We start from the raw sequence: 17001 nt of genomic DNA on the forward strand, positions 1-17001 counted from the left end.
AAGTGAACTCTCCAGACATGCAATCCAATCAGTTCATAAATACTTGTGGATATTTGATACGTGGACGCTTTGCTTTATTATTTTAAAGTTTAGGGTAGCACTCTTACAGTATGTGTACTTTTTGTAATAATATCATGCAAACGGGTATTTTTCATTTAGAGAAGATTCAGAGTTGTTTCAGTAAATACTCGCATTTCCTTCAACGTGGAATAGTAGTAATAAAGCTTTTGAGGTTAATACTATTGTCATTCATAAGGCATTTCATTAAGTAGATAACACATTTGATCGTCATAATTCACAGCGATTAAGCACATAATGTAGAGTTTATCAGATTTCAGTCATTTTTTATGACCCATTTTAGTCAGACTTAAAAAATTGCACTTGTTAATCATGTAAGAAGCTTTTTCTTACTATAATGAAAATGGCGGATTTTTGTTATCAAGTTGGGGTTGCAGGGGTTGGTTTATCACCAGTATCTTGTAAGAAGGTGCTCCCCATTTTAACAGAAACGACCACGCAACATAAAATAACTGGCCCGACAATAGCCCCTTGCATGCCAAAATAGAAAATTCCACCCGCAACAGCCAAGCCGGTAAGGTATGGGTGCCCTCCTCCCTTGATTTCAGAGTAAATTTGAGTATCAACCATCGATATGGGGGAGATTTGAGCTATCATCATCAAAATTGCTAATGTCCACTCCCCATGAATAAGAAATAGTTCCAGAACTGCTGGCAACGCTGCCCAGTATGGAGGAAGCAAAGGAACGGCTCCAAAAAGTGTTGCGAGCAGAGATGGTACAAAAACGATGTTGATCTGGAACAAGCTATGAATTAACCAGGTCCACATTCCGTAGAACGTTGCCATTTTAAGAGATGCTGTAAATACGCTGTTCACTGCAAATTTAAAGGCATCAATTCATTATTTAAAAGAAGGCGTTGGTTTGGATATCTCATTATATTTATGTCTATGGTAAGTCACTTGCCTGATTCCTCAACAGCGGAAAGCAATCTGCTACTGTATTTACCATCTCCTGGAATGCTCGATCGAAATATTTCTACTGGTTTGTACACGGATGTTGATGAGTTGAGAAGATAAAACAGAGCGGTGAAGAAGACGATAAAGTTTAACATGAGATTTACAATTGCAGATCCACCTAATAAATTTTACAAGATTGTAAATAGTGAATATTTTATCATTATAAAATTCCAGTCTTTAGAAAAAAGATTGTACCTCCAAAAACCACCGAGAAAATCGACATTAAAGCAGACAAGGCAATTGATATATTTCCAATCAAAATACCCCATGCGGTCTCCACGACCGACATCATTGTTCCAAAATTTGCTTTAGCATAGTCCAGAAAAACCGAATAGTCTAAAAGTTTCGGAACCGTTTTACCCGTTTCTAACAGCTCATTCCATTCTATGCCAGAGCCTCCATCGGGATCGTCAAATTCCTGTTGTATACAGTACAATTTAAGTAACAATGAAAGTTATTAATATTGATTAAATGGTTACCATTTTAGAATTGTTGCTCGTTCCTTCCCAAGTTTTGTTCCAGGATAAATATATTTTGTCCCAAAGTTCAATCACTTGGTTTTCAATCTCTCTTGCCTTTTGAGGATCTTTCTCTTCTATCGAATCCCGGATCGTGTTTGTGATGTATTCTTTTCCGTACACATACTGCAAAAATCATTGTCAATTAATACTGAACGTGAAACTATGAATCGCACATTAATTTTTGGTGATAAATTACCGCATTATCAACTGCAGATCCCATCATACTTTCCCACCCTTCAGGTAACATTTCGGAAATTTCTGGATGTTGAGACACTGTTGAGTTGACAAGGTCGATACTAACACGGGCTAAATGGACTCCCTCAAGGTACACTTGAGTTGCAGCGAATACGAAGAACAAAACCGTAATGATGAGAACAGCAACTAAAATGACTGTTGATGCGACTGGATCTAGATAGGCTTCACAAAATTCACAAAGTTTTCGATCAGCAATGGACATAATCCTCAGTAGTACTCGGACTGGTAGTGGGAACACGTTTTCTGAGATTGCATAATATAAATTTTATGAGTATGAAATATTAGTTTTATGCAAAATGTTCCCAAACTCACCACTGAGTTCGTCCTTTTCGTTTTCGTAAAACGATGCCACTGGGTCTCGAACATTTTTCTTTAGAAATTCAATTATTCCGAACTTGAAGCATAATTTTTTAATTCCATAGTAGAGCACAGGAATTGGGAGAAGGCGTGCTAACCAAAGATGATGCCAAACCTACAATCATAAAGATAAAATTCACCAACATTTTTCTATATAGTTTAGATTAGAAGAATGTGAAAATTTCCTCACTTGAACCACAAGACACGCCAAAAATACACCGTACAAGAATTTGTTACTGTCAATTAAGGCATAGTCCGTCTCATCTTCAGAAATGTCTTCTTCTTGAATTGGTGTATTCGTATCCGTCTGATCTGGACTCACTAGCTTGGATGCTTGAATATTCTGAAGTAAAACGGTTTCACGCAAGTTCTCACCTCTAAGTTTGGGGGTGGAGGGTGAAAATGGTAAACCAGTCGTGTCGAAACTTTGACTTCTTATTAATTTAGGAGATTTTCCGATCCCCAAGACGAGCTTGGTTGCCAACATAGAGATGTGGGGGATTGCATAACTGTAAAGAAATAAACTGAATTATAATAGGGATTCCTCTAATTAAACTACTTGTATTAACCTTGATTGTGTTGTCTTCTGACGAAAGTAAGCAGTAGTCCCTGCTCCCATGCATACCAAGAACGGGAGGAGGATAGTGAAAGGTAAATTTCGGCAGATGAATAGAAATGTCACGGTCCAGGTCACGATAGAAAGCACTTTCAAAATTAGCAATTCCATTTCCGACACTTCCATCCGTCCTCCAGATTGTGTTACAGTGATGTTATCCGGGACATCTTTGCTAACTTCATCCTTTGGTTGATCAGGCAAGCCGAGGGTTGTTTCAGTTTTGGGAGCAGTGATTATACGACTTCTAGTAGCGTATTCAAAATCAAAATTAGTTATGACCTGTACAAATACCACACCACAGATCTCTTTCCTTAATTAAAATTCAATTCGAAATGCTTACTTGATCATAATCGTATGAATAATTAGTCCACCATACGCAATTATCAATGCAAACACGATTTCGCTTCGAACACATCCCAGCACCGTGTAAACTATGGAGTACAACGTCGAGATAATCCATTGCAGCATTAATCCCAGCGTCACAGGGGGGTTGTGGTAGATGAGATAAGTAGCAAAAAATGAAACGAACGCTCCACCAATAGATTTCCAATAATTCGAGACGTAATCCCCAATCTGGTCAGATACCGAATCTGCAATTATTACCGGACTGGACAAAACCTGAAGGACGAAGGGAACTTTGGAACTCTTGACACGACTCATCCATCCATTCGTTGTTTCGACCAATTTTCTTTTAAACGGATAAAGCACACTTCCGCACAGAAGGGCCCACAATAATGATTTGATGAAAGGCTCAAGAATGCAGTATACGGCCCACAAGCCAACAATTGAGAGTCCAGTGAGGACCAGAGCGATTACATTGTAAAAGGCGTACTTTAAGGCCTTATCGTGACCTGAGGGGAGCAGAGAGCTAAGGTTACGAGATCGTAGGTCAGAGAGGGATAAAGTGCTCCGAATTTTGTGAGGATGCTCCATTTCGTTCGATGATGATTATTATTCAGGTGTTCTATAAATTTATATAGGTATTGTAAGTTACAATTTGTAACTTCTAGTACAATTAATGTTTGGACGTATATTTAAAGATAATATACAAACTTACATTTTTCTTCATGTATGACATAATTGTTAGTCGCATCACAATCAATATCCACAATCTTAGAATTTCAGTGAAACTTTGGGTCAACTGGAGATAATTTAATGACTTGGTTAACTATTGGGGCTTAATTATTCATAATGTCGTCACTTCCAAAAATACAGCATAGTCAAAATAGTCAGATGTTTGCTTTCCATCATCTGCAGCAACAAACATTATGTAAACACGAAAACTCGCTTTGAGACGGGATACCGCCTGAATTTCTCATTTGCGTCGTCGACAAGTTGCCGTTTGCTTGTAAAAGTCGGTCGTTTCTTCGCTCCGTTTGAAGTATTATAATTTGCTATTAAATAATCGAGTAATTGTTGGTTTCTAATAATATGTCATAAATATTTTACAGATTTTATCAAGGTAAAGTTAGTTGATTATTATCATTATTGGGTGAAGATTCATTATTGCGAAAATATACCAAAAATTAAATTTAGAAAGCGAATAGTAAATGCAAAATGGTTTTTATAACGGAACTTTACTTTTTTCTAATTCGAAATTTAATTTTTAGATTATAGGATTCCAGGAATTCTACACATACAAGGTCATCGCTGCGTAACATCACAACAGCACCGGTGAATTCGGTCGTCTAATTCCACAGGCTGGACAGAAAAAATCAAGCGTCAAAATGGAAGAAAATGACGTTTTTTTCTCTGCTGCAGATAACATCCCACCAACCATTAGCCAGGGTATTGCTTGCATATTATTGAATTGCTAACTTGACCAACTAGTAGATGTTAAATTTGCCATTTTTTAGGTAAATTTGGTATGGCGAGTGGACTTCGGAAACCTTGTGCGTTAAGTGATTCTTCAAACAGCATCAAGAAATCAAAACTGGGTCTTGGGAACATTCCCAGTTTTGGGTTCAAAAAACCAACCCCTCTCGGTATCAAGAAACAGGCTACTCGCAGCATCGCTTCTATCGAGGATCTTACTACTAATAATAATGAGACAAATGGCAAGCATCGATCCAACTCGGTTCCCAGTAATAATAAGAAACCTTCACAGCCGCTCAAGGATCTCAACGAATTTTACGATTTCGGTGATGATGGGGACGATTGGTACCCAGAGCAAGAGTATTTGCGAGATTTTTCAATCCGAGACTTAAAAGATTATATTATTTCATCCCCGATTGAAATAAACCTTGAAGAAGAAGATGAACTCATTCCAAGAATTAATGATGACTTTACGTGGACGGGTAGACTCGATGATAGTTATCAAGAACAAGATGATGATGACGATGAAAATTACCCGGAAATTGAGACAATTCCATCCGGATATGCTACACGAAATTGTGTTGAAAATCAAGGTATGCATAGATAGATATATAATTAAAATAACTCTTAATATTTTCATCGAACACTTTTAAATATTTATTTGCAGTTTGGGTATGCGATCTCGAATATGAAAAAGATGACCCGATCATTTCACAACCACCGACCTTGAAATACGATCCTGCTAGCCATTCAGCTTTCATGTCTGGTGAGTATATACATACATCTGAGGATGAGTATTCGTGTCACAGTTAACAATTCGTGAATATTTCAGATTATTTATCTGCCATCAATATGTTACCGTCAATTTCCTCAGACGAAGACAGTACGGACGTCAGCAACGATGAAGATTCAAACGAGATTTGATTCCTGAGATTTGCATTGAATCTCTTATTCTTTGAATGAATACTAATTATGTTTCAATATTCAAATATCAATATCGAGAAGCGTTGCATGCCTGAAAATTTTAGTTGTATTCCTATCACTGTCTCTCTCCTACTACTTCTACCTGTCAATATAATGTCACCTTATAACTATTTAATGTAATTACTCGTACTGATTTCACTGTGATCATATCTTAAAGATAGTGATGAACACCGCACTGATATTACTGTAATATAAAATAATACCCTATCTTGATAATTTCACAAAATAATAGATGCATGTATTTTTAAATGAACAAATGTCCATTCCATTTAAATTGTATTTTTAACTAAAAGTAATTCGAGCAAATTTTTTAACAGACTTAACTGTAATTCGGATTTTTTGTATAATAAAGATTATAATGTGCATGTATGAATATCAATGTCAAATCAATTTATGTACATACGTAATGAATCACTTATTATGCCAACCCAGGCATTGAATCTTTAATACAAAAAATGATCCATCCCACATTAAAAGCCACATGAAATCATGAAACCAAATGTATGCAAGTTTTAACGGTAATTCTAACTGTTGTGTCATCTCAACCTCAACTAAAACTTCTCAATTTTCAAGTATTCAGTATAGTTTTGACGACAGTTGTGGTCTGTGTGTGTCCATGTCGTTAAAATCAACATTAACCCAATTGGTTCATAATCCTCTTAATGAGAAGCAATTTTGCCTGTAGAATAAATCTGGATCTAGATTGGTCTCATCCTTCCCATGAATGTGTCTGTGAATTGAGTGATTTTATTAATCTTTTTTGCTCCCAGTTTACTATCTCTGTTAAACTCTGTGGTTAAACCATGAATATTTTGTGACCTAGATTTTATGCCATGATAATGATCAGTTAGTTACGTGCATATTATGATGCATGTTGTATAATGCATTATATATGTGTGTGCATTTAAGTTCCACAACATTTGTCACGATTTTTTATAACCGTCATCCGTTCCAAAATTCTGTGACGAATTGGATTAATTCTAGTTTCTGACCATTTTTTTCTTGCTCAGTAAAAACAAAAAGTCATGACGTGTCCTTTATCACCAGTCGAATACGCCGAGTTGGACAGTAAAGAAGGTCGTGAGTGGAACCAACTTTGCTCCCCAGAAATATATGATGAAGGATACATAAAATTGGGGAAGACGAAGGGAGTGTTTGCCAGAAGTTATTTGTCGTTTTATGACCGCATAAAGAACTTTGTGATTAGAGATGATGACGTATGGGTCGTGAGTTTCCCGAAAACTGGTGAGTATAATAATTAACCAATTTCAGATCGAATAAAAATTTTAATACTGAAAATTCATGCATACATGAAAAACATTTTATAAAATTTCCTCCTCAGGAACAACATGGACTCAAGAACTCGTTTGGTGCATGATGAATGATGATGGTGACGATGATTTTGAGAAAGCGAAAAAGGACCTGGGACAAAGATTTCCATACTTTGAGTAAGTACTTAATACATAGCTCCAATTTATCCTAATTCCTCTTTCTCAGAAAAAAACTATCCTCATTTTCCCAACTTATAAAACTAAATACTTTTCCCTTCATAAAGCCTTGATCATTTCCTATCCCCTAATAATTCTTTCCTCCAGGGTTCGTGCCAACTGGTCCCCCCGGCTCGCATCAATCATCGAGAAAAACGTGGTTGAAAACGAGGCAGTGTCCTCTGACAAGAAACACTTTTTCCAGGACAGTTTCACCCTCGCGGAGAACATGGCGTCGCCACGTTTTCTGAAATGTCATTTACATTTTTCCCTCCTTCCCACTCAACTAATTGAAAAGTCTACGAAGGCGAAGATCATCTATGTAGCCAGAAATCCGAAGGATACTTGCACATCCTTCTACCACCACTCTTGCCTTCTCGACGGCTACGGTGGAACTTTGGAACAATTTGCGGAGCAATTTATCACGGACAACGGTAACAACATTGTTCTGCTCGACGAGAAGATTTTCATGTGGTGAAAGTTATATCACGACTTTTACCACAGCGTCGTCACGCTTTCTTCTATGCCAATTGTCTGCAGAGGCGAAACATATTTAAACTCTTATACTTTTAGGGTTTAGGCCAGAGAGGAGATAATTTAAGTGAAATTTCCACCCATTCGTTTTCCCAGGAATGATGGGGAAGAGATTGTGCCAAATAATGCATGGAAGTGAAAGCAGGACTTTCACTTCACCTACTTTTTCTGCTGTGGACCCTCATTTGAGATCTCATTCAATTTTATGGCTGTTGCATGCAATTGCAATTGCTTAATATTATCCTTCTTGTCCTTGTCTGGTTGGTGGATCTGTGAAAATAAATGAAAATGATGCTCGCTTTCTCTTCTCTCTGGCTCGTCGCGTTTCCTGACTTTCGGTCCAGTGCAGCAGTGAAAATGCAAAATAATAATATGTCCTCCTTTATATTTCCATTTGAATGAAACCATTAGGAATTTAAGTGGGAGAGGAATCTCGATCTCGTTTTATTTCTAGTCCTCGTGTATTGTTGTGTGTCGTGCCTGCCGTGATATATGTAATAATGTGAATTATATTCTATTTATTATCCTGTAGTTTTCTGCTCGCCTTTTTGGACTCATTTGAAAGAATTTTGGGAACGTCGAGATCGCGATGACATCCTCTTCTTGACTTATGAAGACATGAAGAAGGTAAGAGAATCTGCATTTTTATTAAAACTTGCCCACACAACGATGCATAATGAAATGAAAGAACGGAACAAGAGGAAGAAATGCGAAATTGAATATAGTGAAAAACGGTGATGTGTATAATGTCCCTTTCATGTTTTAAAAAACAGATTTTTTTGGACCACCTACATACTTCCAACAGTTTATTTTTAGGCTAGGCAATTTTTTATTAAGTATTTTGTTTGTCAAACTTTCCATAATTTAGACCAGTGACCTTTCAAAGTCAACCCCCAAGAGTTTGACGATATTATTAAATATATGCATAACATGTTTCTACTCTGTTTCAGGACCTCCCATCAGTGATTCAAAAAACTGCGAAATTTCTTGGAAAAGCGGAACTAAGTCCGGAACAAGTTCGGAAATTGGCTGACCATCTCAGTTTCGAGAAGATGAAGGTCAACCCCTTCGTGAATCAGGAGAGTGTTGTGGAAAACTTGAGGAAAATCCATGGGCGGACGTACGACTCGACTTTCATGAGAAAAGGAAAAGTTGGGTCTTGGCAAGACGAACTTTCTGTGGCCATAGTGGCCAAGATGGACGCATGGATTGCAGAAAATAGGATTGAAGGGCTGTACTAGATGATAAATAACACAATTTTTGTATATTATTTTGTGATCGCGTGACCAAAAAGATATCCATCCCCATTGCGAAATATTTCCCTATTTTCTAAATCTCATCTCTTAAAAAGGTGTGGATCCTGCGCAATTCCCTAATCTCAAGATTTAATCAAGTTCAAACTATATAAAAATACGAGAGTTAACAAACTAATATAAACAAAATTCCAGACCAAAAACCAGGCCCATCCTTTGCATAAAATTTGCATTTACTTACGTAGATATTTTCATCTCTAGTTTGTTATTCTTCATCATCTTCTTTTTACTCTTCTCCCGTCCCGTCAAGCAACCTGTGTGGTTGCAGAATTGCAGAATTTGAATTGAGCTACAGGTGCTATTTTCCCTTTTCCTTGACACGTACCAAATTGAATTTCGGCTGGGAAAGAAAACATAACAAACGTGACAGTCCCAGTTTTCTCTGGGTGGAATTTTTTACACAGAAAATCCAACCTTGCCTGAAGAAACTGAAGGAAGAAGGGACTTCTTCCCATGATAAAAAAACCCCCGGTCATTGCATTCCATCAAGTTAAAAGGGTCCTAAAAGTGAGAGAAACTAATGGAAAAAGAATCTGCACTTAAGTGAAATGACAACATTCTTTTATAACTGTTTGGACCAATAAGGACGACGTGGAACTGGCCAAAAAAACTGTAATCGTCCTCTGGGCAAGTGGGCACTCAAATTCGTTAAGAAACAATCGAAGGAATCACGACCTATGGTGCAATTCAACGAATGGAATGCAACCTCGTCACAACTTTTGATCCCTACTGTTAAATTTCACGACTTTTTTTTTGAGGCATAAAAAATACTTATCACAGCCTTTTTAAGCCTTTTTAAGCCCATGTAATCAATTTTGAGTGACATGATGGTCAGTAATTCAGCGCCTTACTAGGAAAAAATGTCAACATTTTACAAGGAACCCACATAAATCAATACTTGACCGAATTCTGTCTTCAAAAATAGGCAGCCAATTCGACATGATAAGTACTAGAATCAAAAGTAAAGTTATAAACCCCATAAAAAAGCTCCAACATCCTTCTCGGTTCAAGTACGGCTGGTTGAACTGTGCGTGTAATACTCTCACCATGAAAAGAAGGCGACGACGATACTTTTATACTTTCTCTACTGCACTCTCCTCTTCTTCTAAAACTATAACCTCCTTTTAAAAAGTTAGCTTCAAGCTACATCAACTCGACGACGTCCCTGCTGCCCCTGTGGGAATAGAGAAATCAGAGCAAAATACAAAGTGTGGTGGCAGAGAAAGGAGAATCAGCCAGGCGAGGCAAGTCAGGCAGAAGGCAGAGATTAGTTGCTCGACCAAACCGAAAAAGAAAGTGGAGAAAGAAGAAAACATTCCAGACAGACACCATAACACCGCAGTTTCGGTTAAATAGTTGTGTTTGTGACGACGACGACGGAACTGCGAAAAACGAGGAGGACACAGAGACAGATTCGGCCATTGTCTCTGGTCCAGTCCAGTTTGCAATTCTTCTTTCACCAGCAATTACTCCTCATTAGTTCACACTTTTCACCATGTAACCAACCACTATTGCCTCATTAGTGGGCAGATGCTAAATAAGGATGGGCCCGTTTCGAAATAATGTCGTACTAAAGACAGAACATGAGTAGCCCCATTTTGAAAAACTTTATGCACCAGTTCCGGCCATTTAATCCAAAAGAAAATCTCAATTGTTGAGCAATCCTCAACAATTTTTCATTCTTTCTTTTCTACATATCTAACAACACCCAGATAACCATTTTGTACAACATTCTTGTCATTTTTCTCCCTACAATACGCAATAACGGATGAATTTAGTCGCTTTATTTTACGACACTGTAAATCCCCTTTACTTTCTTGATATGAAGGACAAAACTGGTTCATGTCGCTGTTTCCTGCTGCTTTAATGATGCCACACGCAATTCAATTTTATCACCCACCCATCAAATCAGGTATGACATTTATTCAACCACACACACAGCAAATATAGCCATGCAGGATTTTCTCTTTGTGTGTGACAATGTCATTTGTGAGACAGAGACGATGCATGCAATGCCACATTATTTGTCGTACGTACTCCGCATAATATTTGAAACATGGCAACTCTCCGGATTTGGTTGGATACACATCGTCGTTCCAGCGGTATTTTGCATGCACGCCAAACTTACTTTCAGAGGTGATATTGACGAGTTGTGGTGGAATTTGGAAATCCCGATTTCGTAATAACGTTCGGCCTACACCCCGATCTAAATAAGAAGATATCCAGGAGGAGGAGTGGTATTACGACGTCAGTCAGTCAGTTATAGCCTTTCCTATCCTAATGTTTATCCTCGAACCGTTTACACTAAGAAGGGACAACGGGATGTGGAAGATGAGAGAACGGCAATAAAAAATCCTTCTACTTTCTCCTATTGCAACTTTGTGTGAAGGGAGATCAGATGTCTCGTTATGCAAATTGAATTTCTACCAAAATGATGGGAAACTCTGAGCTCGTATATTTTCTAAATATTGAAATTGGATCGGCTTTTCAGCCCTCTTCACGGTGGGTGCGATATTAATGGTGGGGAAGGACCGATTACATTTTGAGACTCTTCTTTTTCTTCTCTCATCGTAAATATTTCATGTCCGCAGAAGAATAAAAAAGTATGGACTTTGTCACGTTTAGCAAGTACCTACATATGTGGAAGGGTGGTTGGTGGTGGTGGTCTGGTGATTATGATAAAGTGTGTGTAAACAGTCTCAAGTTTTTAACTGCTGAAAAAGACAAATATGATTAAGCTTTCTATTCTTGGCCTCGTGTGTGTGCTGAGCTGAAGACTTGCGTCATTAAGAAAATGTGTGGCTGGGTACCAGTTTTGTCTGGATTTTTTTAATTGACTATATAAAAGCAGGAATGAATGGAAAATTCCAATGTACCCAAATACAGATATTTTTATTACATAACATGGAAATACTAATAATTCTCATTAATATAAGGATGCAAATAAGTATCGATTCTTCCTTTGTCAGCAATATCCTTCAAAATAATGGGCCCGGAGAGATAATCTCGTACTCGGGCGACTCTCTATTTAAAGTCGATACCATTGTGTTCGAATAACTGCATGTTAATCTCTATTTGTGCTCAGGGAGCATTACAAATTTAACCCTTTTCTCATTTACTTACATCTCGTCTCTGACTAAATACAATCAACACGAAGTCAGAGTCATGCGCTTGCATTAAATAAAGTGAAGTCATTTAAACTGAGATTAAATTATATGTAATCATCACATGGCATCCCAGACAGCAGATGTTTTTCAGATTATAAGCACATACTTATCATCATTAGTAGGGTAAAGCTCTCTCATTAATATCATTCATTATGACGATATTGTGACATTTAACATCTCTCGTTACTCTTTCTAATTTTTAATATCTTTCCTAAAAAAAACATTAATTAAAAAGAACGTATTTACAATGCCCTGTGAAATTGTGGACGTTGGAGAGATCGCTGATAGTTTCAGGTAAGCATTACAATCCTTTTTGCATAACAAAACAATATTCAAAAAGTTACGAAACTTTCCATCTCGAAAATAGAACGGAAATCGAAAAAAACCTCTAGTAGCCCTTGTACCTAACATATTTCCATATCATTCTCACCATCCGATTTTGTTTTTATGTTGAGAAAACTTGTATTAAAAATGACTTCTTCCTCGTGAATATTTCCCAGACAAAGTTTTATTATATCTCGAAACTACTTTTACTTGCAAATAGTTTCCCCTTTGCCAAGAAGAAGTGTTCTCCTTTCGACCGTACATATATCAATTTACCCATGAAAAAAATATGCTCTACTTATATATAAAATGAGGCAAGCAATTTATTAAAATTGACTCTTAACATATCGCCGCACTCAATCAGGGAGGAAATAGTGGCAGCAATAAAGAAAGAGGACCTCAATTTCGGGCCCAAGCTGGTCGGATTTTTGTCTAATTCTGACCCAACAGCCAAAACATATTCCGCTCTCACGGCTCAATCCTGTCTCGCTGTCGGGATTCACTACGAACTTCGACACGTGGATAAGGAAGACTTGGAGGAGAAAATAGTCGAGGCAAATGAAGACAATTCTGTTCATGGTAAAAAAGAAAATCCGTAATACGAAATTCCTCTTACATACTTTCCAATCTGGTAGGTATCATTGTCTATTATCCCGTCTTCAACTCTCGTCAGGTATGTCGAGTCGTAAGCCAAAAGCTAAAAATCAAATCAATTTCCTTTCTTCTCAATGGCATTCTGATGATATTTTTATCCCTGTCTTCTTGCCCCACGTCGGATTTGGTTGGTTCTTAATTCTCTCCCAACCTCGACCAACATCCGATTTAATATCCTGTTGAGTAAACAAGGGCCCAGAATAAAATAACGGATATGATGTAACCCTTAAGTCTTGTCGGGATTTTCTCTATTATTATTAATTGAGACGGATTAGACAAGCATCCATTCTAAATCCATGGACAGGTTTATGTCCCAAGTCATAAAGTAGAATAATCCGGACAATACCACGCTGTCAGAAACGATACCTTTTACTTACCGCCATAAAAAGTGAAATGGTTTTCCCCGTGTAATTTTTACGACGACCTGTTTGCACTTTTTATGTATTTCTGTGCATGAATTTGTTCCGGAATTTGTCTAAACAATAAAAATGCTTTCACTTTAATTAAAATGCTTGCTTGACTTGTTCCACTTACGGAGGAAGACAATATAATACATAACTTCCTGTTACACATAATGTATACAAAGTTGAGATTCTTCCTACACAAACAATATGTCACGCGTTCAGTTTCGTGATGGAAAACCGTTTTAAATTAAATCGTACCTTTTTGATAGATCTCCATCAGGAATGGGTATGTAGTTGCCTATAATGAAATTAAACGTCTCATATATCACAGTTCCGACAGTTGCATTGCCATATGTTTAGGTCACATGAATCCTAAACTGTTTTCCTTTCTGTGCAGATTTGTCATTGTTTGCTCGTCGTTTGCGACACATGTGACTCATATTAAATCGTTTTCTTTTTTGCAGGACCAATATTTGCAAAATGTCCTAAGCGCCAAGAAAGACGTGGAAGGACTCTGTCATAAATATGTGAGGAAGAGAAGAATTTATGCAAATATTATTCCTTTTTATATAATAATAAGTAAAATAGAATTTAAAAAATACTTTACGCAAACCTTTCTTCCCAGATTTACAATATGTACCACAACGTACGATTTCTCGACGAAGGGAAAGAGATTAAGTCCATCATCCCGTGCACGCCGTTGGCCATCGTGAAGGCGAGTTTTTTCCTTAAAAATAAAGTTTGCATCACACACGACTTATTACAGAGCCATCCCCTCAGGTCAATTATAAATGGTTGTAAAAATTTACGACCGTATATCCTCCTCATAAAAAAATAGTCGTTTTTCCCCCCCCACTAAAGTCTTTTTGAAATATCCTCATTTATTTTTTAAATGAAAGCCTGAGGAAGTTTTAAAGTGAAAAGTTTTTTCCTCGCACACATTTTCGTCATCAAATATAAATTATCTCATATTCAAAGTCTAATCTGCTTTTGCATACATACTTTGTATGCAGATCTTGGAACATATTGCAGCCTATAATCGTCTCCTACCTTATGGAAATCGCCTCCATGGCAGAGTGATTACGGTCATAAACCGCAGTGAAGTGGTGGGCCGGCCCCTCGCTGCATTACTTGCGAACGACGGGGCAAAAGTTTTCTCCGTGGATATTAACGATGTCCAGGAATTTCATAGAGGAACCGGCCTCCAGTTCTCAACTCATGAAGTGAGTACATAAGAAGCTAAATAATGTGCTTGTATAGAAGTTTTGAAAACATTTATGTAAACGATTTTGTTTTTCAGGCGAAAAACACGTCTTACAAGATGACGGATGTTCTGCCCTTTTCCGACGTTGTGATTTCCGGAGTGCCCTCGGCTAATTTCAAAGTAAGGGCAGCAGCCATAAAGCATTACAGAGGTACTTGTAGTGGTGGGAATAATGGTGGAAATAATAATAATGAAAGGTTCCAACGGAGCTGTTAAAGGACGGAGTAATAGCAATAAATTTCTCGGGTTCGAATAACTTTGGGGATGATGTGAAGCACCGGGCGTCCTTTTATGCGCCGGCCATCGGCAAGATTACCATCGCCATGTTGCAGAGGAATCTCATTCGGTTGTATCAAAACTACAGGGACGATGAGTAATGAAATGAATGGTGGAGGAAGAGGACGTTGGAGTATAATTTAAGTAGTTGACTTTATTTATATTTTGTAATAAAGATTTTTTAAGTATTTTGGGGAGATATTTAGTTTGTATGATCTCGTTAATCTTTGACCTCCATGTCGTCAACCGTGAGAGTGACCTCCACCTCCTCCGTGGGAATGACCACCACCTCCGTGCGAATGACCACCTCCTCCTACATGAACGTGACCACCTCCACCGTGAGAATGACCACCGTGGGAGTGACCACTGTGAGAATGACCACTGTGAGAGTGACCGTGATGATGATGGTGATGATGGCTGGGACGATGGTGGTGGTGATGACGATTCCCCCCAAGATAAGCAAACGCAGGAAACCCACGATACCGTCTCCGGTCATAGTCATTGTTGTAAAGCGTATTTATTGGAGGGTACCACACAGGGTCCGGTCTGTGATAGCGTCGACTATGCCAATAATATGGCATAATACCAATACTAAATTCGGCTGTATCCATGTTTTCCCCTTCTAATAAGTTCCTGCCCTTATTATGGGTCGACTTTCTGGGAGGATTTTCTTCTTCGGGGTCGTCACTGTAATTGGATTCGGTATCTGTCAACGAGCCGTCCATGTCAGGAAGAATTGGGAGGACCTCGGGTGGTGCTAAAGTTTCCAAGTTATCATCAGAAAATTGAGACAATGAACCAATCGGTGGAGGAAGAAGGTCTGTCGATAGTTCATTATCCTTGAAGTTGTCGGAAAAGTTTGTCGAATTTTCAACTTCCCCAAGTTCGAAAACATGTTGCTCTTGTTGTTGCTCAGAAGAACTGTTGTTGTTCCTGCTGACACTACTCGTCATCGTCGTCTTATTATGAATCTGTCCGTCTTTGGTTTCTTCATCTTTCTCATTTCCACCCACGGTTAGACTACTCGCATTGAAATTTGAAACAGTAATACTCTCCACAATGCTGACACCTTTATCATCCTCATTTCCTTGGGGGGTTAGGTGATGATGATCCGCCTTAGTGAAAGCTGAAGCTCCAAATATTACAACAAAGGTTCGTATTGCAATCTAAAATTTCAAAGGAATCAAACAAGCTTCTACTATGTATAAAAAAGAAGAAGTAGCGAATTCAAATGTTTGTGAAGTGGAGCGTTTGTTTACCAAAAACTTCATTTTTCAGCCAGATCGGTGCAGACGAGGCCCCTTGAGACGAAGGAAACCTCAAAATTTCAATAAAGAACGTCAGTCAGTCTTAACTCAAAGTGGTTTGGCAAAGAAAAGTCTTTAAGGAAATGTGCTTTTTCCCCGTCTTCTCGCTTCGTCGACGCGATGTGGATGTGGCGATGGGCGAGAGTCACTTTTGTGTGTGAGGAAATTGGATCCATTTGTCTATTTATATGGTCGCACATGTGCATGTCACGTATGTATTTCGAATTCGAGACCTCAGTCACCACCATAAAGTCAGAGTTGGACAAATACGGAATTTGTTAGAGGGCAAAAAAGATGTGTTCACATTAGAAAACAGTCGTGTGATATAATGTGTACACACGATCGGTCAGTGTGTGATGACGATTTGGACAAATCCCAATTGACAAATTAACTTCATTTGTACGTATGACGTTTGTACACCATTTTGAGCAGGCTACTTATCATGAGCATGAAAAATAATTTTGTATGTATCAACGGAAATCCGGGCACGTTTAGTAAATACAAAATATATATAAAAAAAATTGATAAAAGGGTCAATTTTTTTAGCCAAGTGCGCATTTTCCATCCTGATAAAAACTGACGAGTGACATCATGGCACAAAGTGGAGAGCGAAAGTGAAGTAAAACGACATTAACGCGTAATGTGTGCTATTTTTCACAACTTCACGAAAACGACAAACCCACCAACC

The 17001-nt window shown here is 38.0% G+C and overlaps 5 protein-coding genes across 5 annotated transcripts; 3 read left to right on the forward strand and 2 right to left on the reverse strand.

Moving 5' to 3' along the window:
- Positions 1 to 52: 52 nt before the first annotated feature.
- On the reverse strand, positions 53 to 4068 carry LOC110848273 (transmembrane protein 245). Its single transcript, XM_022095447.2, has 10 exons — positions 3842 to 4068; positions 3125 to 3748; positions 2738 to 3028; positions 2359 to 2677; positions 2124 to 2283; positions 1753 to 2054; positions 1515 to 1679; positions 1231 to 1453; positions 983 to 1153; positions 53 to 893 (listed from the first exon to the last, which is right to left on the reverse strand). The coding sequence occupies exons 2-10, from the start codon at positions 3715 to 3717 to the stop codon at positions 439 to 441; spliced, it is 2679 nt and encodes an 892-aa protein (XP_021951139.1). The 5' UTR covers positions 3718 to 3748; positions 3842 to 4068; the 3' UTR covers positions 53 to 438.
- A 30-nt stretch (positions 4069 to 4098) lies between these two features.
- Positions 4099 to 5969, forward strand: LOC110848278. The gene is made up of 5 exons (XM_022095452.2): positions 4099 to 4246; positions 4395 to 4572; positions 4641 to 5192; positions 5267 to 5365; positions 5432 to 5969. Exons 2-5 carry the CDS (start codon positions 4512 to 4514, stop codon positions 5521 to 5523), a joined length of 804 nt encoding a protein of 267 aa, XP_021951144.1. The 5' UTR covers positions 4099 to 4246; positions 4395 to 4511; the 3' UTR covers positions 5524 to 5969.
- A 187-nt stretch (positions 5970 to 6156) lies between these two features.
- On the forward strand, positions 6157 to 9060 carry LOC110848377 (luciferin sulfotransferase). The gene is made up of 5 exons (XM_022095581.2): positions 6157 to 6828; positions 6926 to 7031; positions 7179 to 7504; positions 8137 to 8231; positions 8555 to 9060. The coding sequence occupies exons 1-5, from the start codon at positions 6609 to 6611 to the stop codon at positions 8843 to 8845; spliced, it is 1038 nt and encodes a 345-aa protein (XP_021951273.1). The 5' UTR covers positions 6157 to 6608; the 3' UTR covers positions 8846 to 9060.
- Positions 9061 to 11681: 2621 nt separating this feature from the next.
- On the forward strand, positions 11682 to 15207 carry LOC110848840 (methylenetetrahydrofolate dehydrogenase [NAD(+)]). The gene is made up of 8 exons (XM_022096168.2): positions 11682 to 12378; positions 12773 to 12987; positions 13044 to 13081; positions 13931 to 13993; positions 14092 to 14181; positions 14480 to 14689; positions 14767 to 14850; positions 14928 to 15207. Exons 1-8 carry the CDS (start codon positions 12332 to 12334, stop codon positions 15105 to 15107), a joined length of 927 nt encoding a protein of 308 aa, XP_021951860.1. The 5' UTR covers positions 11682 to 12331; the 3' UTR covers positions 15108 to 15207.
- Positions 15141 to 16497, reverse strand: LOC110848839 (lateral signaling target protein 2 homolog). Its single transcript, XM_022096166.2, has 2 exons — positions 16266 to 16497; positions 15141 to 16172 (listed from the first exon to the last, which is right to left on the reverse strand). The coding sequence occupies exons 1-2, from the start codon at positions 16275 to 16277 to the stop codon at positions 15249 to 15251; spliced, it is 936 nt and encodes a 311-aa protein (XP_021951858.1). The 5' UTR covers positions 16278 to 16497; the 3' UTR covers positions 15141 to 15248.
- Positions 16498 to 17001: the final 504 nt, after the last annotated feature.

Source organism: Folsomia candida, unplaced genomic scaffold (genome assembly GCF_002217175.1).
Source record: "Folsomia candida strain VU population unplaced genomic scaffold, ASM221717v1 Fcan01_Sc004, whole genome shotgun sequence".
Lineage (NCBI taxonomy): Eukaryota > Metazoa > Arthropoda > Collembola > Entomobryomorpha > Isotomidae > Folsomia > Folsomia candida.

Bases quoted from the DNA above. Each gene is read 5' to 3' on its own strand.
- LOC110848273 (XM_022095447.2), bottom strand. From the start codon at position 3,717: ATGGAGCATCCTCACAAAATTCGGAGCACTTTATCCCTCTCTGACCTA. The intron at 3,029-3,124 runs GTAAGCATTTCG...ATACGCTACTAG, and splicing joins ATTCATACGATTATGATCAA to AAGTCGTATAATCACTGCTC. The intron at 1,154-1,230 runs GTACAATCTTTT...AAAATTTATTAG, and splicing joins TTTCTCGGTGGTTTTTGGAG to GTGGATCTGCAATTGTAAAT.
- LOC110848377 (XM_022095581.2), top strand. From the start codon at position 6,609: ATGACGTGTCCTTTATCACCAGTCGAATACGCCGAGTTGGACAGTAAA. The intron at 6,829-6,925 runs GTGAGTATAATA...TTTCCTCCTCAG, and splicing joins CGTGAGTTTCCCGAAAACTG to GAACAACATGGACTCAAGAA. The intron at 7,505-8,136 runs GTAACAACATTG...ATTATCCTGTAG, and splicing joins GCAATTTATCACGGACAACG to TTTTCTGCTCGCCTTTTTGG.
- LOC110848840 (XM_022096168.2), top strand. From the start codon at position 12,332: ATGCCCTGTGAAATTGTGGACGTTGGAGAGATCGCTGATAGTTTCAG. The intron at 12,988-13,043 runs GTAAAAAAGAAA...CCAATCTGGTAG, and splicing joins TGAAGACAATTCTGTTCATG to GTATCATTGTCTATTATCCC. The intron at 13,082-13,930 runs GTATGTCGAGTC...TCTTTTTTGCAG, and splicing joins CCGTCTTCAACTCTCGTCAG to GACCAATATTTGCAAAATGT.
- LOC110848278 (XM_022095452.2), top strand. From the start codon at position 4,512: ATGGAAGAAAATGACGTTTTTTTCTCTGCTGCAGATAACATCCCACCA. The intron at 4,573-4,640 runs GTATTGCTTGCA...GCCATTTTTTAG, and splicing joins CCCACCAACCATTAGCCAGG to GTAAATTTGGTATGGCGAGT. The intron at 5,193-5,266 runs GTATGCATAGAT...ATTTATTTGCAG, and splicing joins AAATTGTGTTGAAAATCAAG to TTTGGGTATGCGATCTCGAA.